General features: G+C 39.1%; 1 protein-coding gene across 1 annotated transcript; it reads right to left on the reverse strand.

Moving 5' to 3' along the window:
* Positions 1 to 4135: 4135 nt before the first annotated feature.
* On the reverse strand, positions 4136 to 5504 carry LOC129602510 (ADP-ribosylation factor 1-like). Its single transcript, XM_055501540.1, has 3 exons — positions 5442 to 5504; positions 5015 to 5185; positions 4136 to 4534 (listed from the first exon to the last, which is right to left on the reverse strand). The coding sequence occupies exons 1-3, from the start codon at positions 5502 to 5504 to the stop codon at positions 4373 to 4375; spliced, it is 396 nt and encodes a 131-aa protein (XP_055357515.1). The 3' UTR covers positions 4136 to 4372.
* Between the last annotated feature and the right edge of the window lie 924 nt (positions 5505 to 6428).

Below are 6428 nucleotides of genomic sequence, written 5' to 3' on the forward strand. Positions count from 1 at the left end.
AAACTTTTGAGGTATCGGAATAAGTTCGAATGGTTGTTGATTAGCAAGCGAAGTAAATCAGAATAAGTGTTTTCATACCAAGTGAGGAGAGTTTGTCCTAAAACAAACGGTTTTGCAACTATTTGAATTTAACATGCAAAGCTTACGGCGTCGTTGAAGTACTCAGTGCGAACTTTTTACTCGAACTCCGTAGACGCCTGTTTTAACTCAAATGTTCATAACAACGCTCATTGGCGCTCAAATCTAGCAGCTTTGTTGTCAAAAAATAATTTATAATTTTAATTTTCATCGGCTTCGCAGCTAAAACCAATTTCGCACAAACAAAAGCGCCAAGGCTGATACAAACATTTCACGTTTCATTTCGGAGGCAACCCTCGACCATATAGCGTTTATCGTTTGTCGGTTGTGATGAGAGCGAACACAATCAATCACCGGCGATATGATTACGGTGCGGCGTTCGATCGTGTCGTACACCGGACCATCTATCGTTGGTGTGTCGCGAACACAATCTCCTACATCAAGTTAACCGACTGCTCACCCCAAAGCAGCAACATGAGACAAATTATTATACATGGCTGAGTTACAATTTGTGGTCTGAAGAATGGTATCTTAAGTTCTTGTTTTTTTCAAAATCCACCCAGTTTATCAAACAACAGATAAAAACGTTCCACATTTCTATTATCCGTCCGGCATGTTGCTTATTCTGTCAAGATTATTGCCTTGAATCACTCGTGCAGTTTACCCTCTAAACCAAAAAATCTGTTTCATAATTTTAGTACAATAGCAGCCAGAGGTGATCAAGTTGTAAAGCAGTAAATAAAGTAAGCAGAATACAATAAAGTATGTAGTATACATTCAGTGGAATAAACAAAAGCGATGAAAACAAGTCTTTGCAAGAAACGTTTCGAAACAACCTTTTCGTCCAAGCCAGACATTCAAGAAAACATTGGACGACAAAATTAAACAGGTCATTTGATTTTTAAACTAAAATTAGCAGCTAGTTGAACCTCCGCAACAAACAAATTACAAAGTTTACTTTTACTTTCTACTAATATTAACACAAACGAAGTGTGCAACTTTGATACGCAAGCGAGCAAAGTGCAATTAAACGTGTCTATTGTTAAATTGTTTTCTTAGTTTTTTTAAAATTAAATTTAATCATTTTGAATATGTTCTGTAACACCCATCAAGAAAAGATGCATACTTAAACTCTGTACTGGTCGACTGAATCTGTCTTGTCCTTCTGATGCTTTCGTTTAAGTGGGGTATATTTATCGAAAAGAGTTCCTGGGATAAGTGGGTATGCAAATCAACAAGGCCTAACCGATTTCAGTTCTAAAACACGTGCAATTTCACTTCAAATAAAGGATGTAAAGTACAGTGACTTTAATTACTACATAAGCAGTAGAATATAACGCAAATTTGAACATCGGGCAACTGAATTGCGCAAATTATTTCTTCGTTTGTTGCCGCTGTGATAGAAAGCAAACTCACTCACGAAACGGGAGCGTAAGACAAAATCCGCTTATAATTTAACTAACCTTTTAAACCACTGAACAGTGGCTCTACATAAAGTCTGCTTTAAATTAAGCTTAAACTCGATATGTAGAACGCTAGCGTGCAACTTAAAGTTGTAGCGAAAACTGTGTTTGCGTTCGAGCAAAAAATATTCCACCGAAACGTATCAATAAAATTTCTTACTGTAATTAGAGAATCTGCGGCCTTGGGGTACATATAAGCCTAAGGCTATGACACAGGGAGCTTATTTTGGGAAGGGCGCAATCTCGGAAGGTGTCATTGTTTCTTGAACGATATGTTTTGGGAAAGACACCGTAGTTTATAAGACTGCGCATTCTGTTCTAGCAAACGCGAACATAATAGTTGCCGGAACATGCAACCGCCTAATCGTGCCTGCAATATTGTCAGCATATATTTAGTTACGTAGAAAATCTGCAAAAGAATGTTCATTGTTTGCTCACAACTGCAACAACTTTTGTGAGGCAATTTGCAGCATTCTTATCATCCTGCAAGGCTTTATATTTATAACTGGCTCCCTAGGGCGTAATTTCGAGAGGAGGTGTTATTATTCAAACAGGCTAGGTGAGGTGCGCTTGATGCAGTGGGGCTCTTATTTCCGGGAGCCAAAAAATGCGATAATTAATGTATTTATATGGAAGGTTTTCTTCTTGTAATGTTTTAACCATCTATTTTACAGTTATAAGTTTAATGAAGGGTATCAGGTACTCTACACGCTATCTACCAACCAGTGAAAGCAGGATGTTGCGCAAGAAATATGCTTTCCGTAAGCGTTCTATGACCTGTCATTGTAACCGTAAATTTTTGACGAGAGAAAACGTTACGCTTACGGTAATTTGCTTAGCACAGCGGTAAAACATTACATAACAGTATCGTATCCTTTTATGGTTTCTTGAGCCCATTACGTTAGCAAGCATTCGGAAACGTTAAAAGAATAATGTCCCAGCAGCAATCGGTTCAATGTGCTGTAATTTGCTACTATAGCTGTGATCTGGTACGGGAACTGCAGTTTTTAATGGGATAAGTCTGCAGATTTTGGCAGAAACGATATGTGGGTAGGCGTGTCGTTAGTGCGAATCCCTTACGGTAACCTTAGACTTCCATGGTAGCGGTGACTGAGACCGCGGTTCATTATGCTGAGGAAGCCCGTAACAGTTACCATCGCTCGTTACAGCAACTAAAGCCAGTCTCGAAAATAACAAAAATCAATCTACCGCACTGCAGATCGGTGCGATAGCTGTTATTCCCACGGTAATTTCGAATTATTACGTTAAAGTACGCAAATTTTGAGTTTGATTTTGTCCAGTTTTGCCGTTATATGCGTGTTATCTTATTGTGTGCGTGAGGCGACTTTGTACCGTTGCAGAAGGCACTAAATTCATTATTATCAAACAACAAAGGTCCCTGTAACGCAAATCCGTAACCTTAGTTAAGGCTAAACTTATTAGTGGTGGCCCATTACAACGAACCGCTGTGTTAACTACAACCGATTAAAGTAACGTCAGCCAGCTGCATTTGCGATAACCTCTTGCAGTTCGGGTGAGTCCGAAGTAAAGCAGTTACGATTTTTGCTTTCATTGTTATAGCTAACAGTCACAATAACGCAAACTTAAGCCAGTTAAGGCAAGAAGCAGTGAAACACGGATAAATGCATTAAATGCAATAACTGCAGCTTTGTACGCTCACGTTATCTGTTGAGGTAACGTGATATCCCTCATGGCAAATAAATTGTAGCTTAAAGTTGGAGCATCGCCATTGTCACAGTACCCGCGGCTCGTTACGACAACATTGCGTTACGCCTTAACGTGATATTATGGTCTGTAGTCGCCTGCATCAAGAGAAACGTCATGTTAAACGTTATCTCATAATATGCTAAAAGTAGCCCATCTTATTCAGAAATGACGCATAATGCTGACTACTGCAACACTAACGTGCACACCAAAAATCAAGAGGTAGAGTTTGCTGTGTAAGCACATAAGATTGAGAAATTTAAGCTCCGTAGAATCGCGGTTGTGTGGTTTCAGGAACTGTAAAGTCGCTAAAGGTCACTCGGCGACCCAAAGGTCAGGGTCGCCGTGTCTTAGAACCGCAGTTTCGGGGTGTCGGAAACCTAAAGGTCACTAAAGGTCACACGGCGACCCAAAGGTCAGGGTCGCCGTGTCTTAGAACCGCAGTTTCGGGGTCTCGGGAACCTAAAGGTCACAAAGGTTACTAAAGGTCACACGGCGACCTAAAGGTCAGGGTCGCCGTGTCTTAGAACCGCAGTTTCGGGGTGTGAGGAACCTGAAGGTCAAGCTCGCCGTGTCTTAAAACCTCAAAGTGCTTATATTGAAAAAAACGCGGGCTCGCTTCGCTCGCCCGCTCGATTAATGCACTAGCAAATCTGAACATCCAGTAAGTAACTTAAAACCCTATTAATTCGACAAGACGTGCGGATCACAAAGTCGTAAACCGGCCAGATCGTTTTTCAATAATCATCCCAAAAAATGTTGAAAGAATCAAGGGCTTATCCATAAGAAAAACGGGTGAATGTTGCAAAATGAAACAAACAGTGAAGTGTTATACAGGGGACAAACGGTCAAACGGAAAACCAAAAAACACACAGGATGGCTTTTATTACTGCATTATTTTTACGTTAAAAGGCACGTTCGTCATCACATAAACATGATATTTGGCAGAAAAAGAGAAAATCGCAAAAAAAAGATTATGATTACCACAATGGATAGGTCTCAAATCCAATTAGCAAGGCTGGAGCCGAATAATAAAAAAAAAACACATGTTTTTCCACACACAGCAGTATAACGGACTGATCCGCTGACTGGAGTCATATATCCGCTCATTTTGGTTTCTCCAGCTGATTAGAAAGCCAATCCAATCCCTTATACAAGCCGTCACCGCTCGTGGCACATGTGGCTTGGATGAACCAATTGCGGTTTCGCAGGGAAGGCAATTCAAGTTTGTCGGAAATCTCTCCAGTGGTCATTACATGCGGCAACTCCTAAAACACAATACTTCGTGTAAACAGTATGTACTTTTAAAAAAGGCTACCGGTTTAACGAACACCAAACTAAGTCGTCCAACCGTTTACAGCAATCTGCATGAGTCAGAACACATATTTATGATATTTCAGGGGCTATTGCAGACTTCTTTAGCGGAATATTTTGCAGTATCCATAAACAGAACCTCGAGGACTAAACATCATCGATACCAACAGCTCGTATTCAACATAAATAAAACAAAATAAAAATTCTGCAGAGGGAATTCAAAAAAAGGTATTTCCATAAAAAACACAGTATTTGAAAAACTAACGTAAATACAAACGATGAACACTCGGCTGGATTACGTATTTACGTGCAACAGTTGCAATTTGAAGTTGAAACCATCCAACAATCAAATTACAAACACATTTACTTAAATCTTCAGCTATCTCAGTAAAGCCGGAAATGGTCGCCGCTTGGAGCTTAAAATTTTAACGTACCTGTTTATTGGCTAAAATAAGAAGCACAGCCTCTCGTAATTCATCCTCAGCTAACATCCGCTTCAATTCTTCCGCAGCTTTTCCGATGCGCCCACGATCACTGCTGTCCACCACAAAAATCAAACCTGCAAAGCACAGTTTGCGATTGTCAAACGCAAAGAACTTCGCATCCTAGAGCACAAGCAACAAATGCCATGTACAGATGACAACGTATCTAAATAATTTTCAAAACGCCTAAACAAAACGTGAAGAACAGAAAGCCATTCGATTCCATAAATGGTATCTCAGGACAGACGAAGGTCTTCAGCGAAATATCTTGCGATATTCCTAAACAGAACCTTGAGGACTAAACATCACGGATACCGTAAGAATGTAGGGCAAATTAACGAAACACTTACACTTAGCAATACGCCTGCGCCTGCAATACGTTCTCAGTGATATTCACTTCAAATTTTTTCAGAATGGTGGACAAGTGGTGAACAACTTCCATAATAATTATGGTAATAACATTATACTGTACACAGCAATAAAATTCAACAAAAACTTATTTCAGAGAAAACACAAAACACTTGATATTTTTATTGAAACAATTCAAGACGCAAGCCTGCCTGCAACATGTTTCGTCATTCTAACTGAAAAACTGACTGTGATTCGAGGAACCCAGCGACCTAATAACTGAACATCGCCGTGTCCGACCATTTCGGCATAGGGACATTTCGGCATAGGACACTTCGGCATAAGACATTTCGGCATAAGGACATTTCGGCATAATATAGACATTTCCATGTGTTTCCGTTTCTGTTTCCCATAATATCATTTTTTTGGTCCACATTTCATCCAATAATTTCATTGGAATATCTTTAAACAGTCTTTTTAATGTAGTTGCCATTTCAAGTTTCTGGGGCTCTTTAGGTTCAGTATGATTTTCTTAGGTTGTTTGGTTTTCTTAAATCTTCTTTCTTCTTAGGTTATTTGGTTTTCTTAGCTTTTTTAGCCCTTCTTAGGTTCGGCTTAGATTTTCTTAGGTTTTTTATGTTTTCTCAGATTATGTTTGGCTTCTTAAAGCTTCTTAAGGTTTTCTTAGGTAATTTGGGACTTTAAGTTTACTTAGATTTTGTTAGGTTTTAATATGTTTTCTAAAGTCTTGTTTGGTTTTCTTGGCCTTCTTAGGTTTTCTTAGGTGTTATTAGGTCCTTTTGGGCCTATTTAGGCTGCTTGGGTTTTCTTAGGTTGTTTCAGGTTTTCATACAATTTCTTATGTTTTTGTTTTTTCCTGCGCTTCCTATGGTTTTATTTTCCTGAGGTTAATGTTTTCTTTTTTTGTTAGAGGTTTAGATTTTCTTGGGTTCTTAATTTTTTTGGAATTTTTAGCGTGCTAGGTTCATAGATTTCTAAGTTTCGGTTAATTTCATAG

The sequence above is a fragment of the Paramacrobiotus metropolitanus genome, unplaced genomic scaffold, assembly GCF_019649055.1.
Source record: "Paramacrobiotus metropolitanus isolate TYO unplaced genomic scaffold, Prichtersi_v1.0 Parri_scaffold0000528, whole genome shotgun sequence".
Classification (NCBI taxonomy): Eukaryota; Metazoa; Tardigrada; class Eutardigrada; order Parachela; family Macrobiotidae; genus Paramacrobiotus; species Paramacrobiotus metropolitanus.

Coding starts and splice junctions, on each gene's coding strand:
- LOC129602510 (XM_055501540.1), bottom strand. CDS start 5,504: ATGGAAGTTGTTCACCACTTGTCCACCATTCTGAAAAAATTTGAAGTG. Junction 5,186..5,441: donor AAGTGAATATCACTGAGAAC/GTATTGCAGGCG, acceptor CTTGTGCTCTAG/GATGCGAAGTTCTTTGCGTT. Junction 4,535..5,014: donor TTATTTTAGCCAATAAACAG/GTACGTTAAAAT, acceptor ATTGTGTTTTAG/GAGTTGCCGCATGTAATGAC.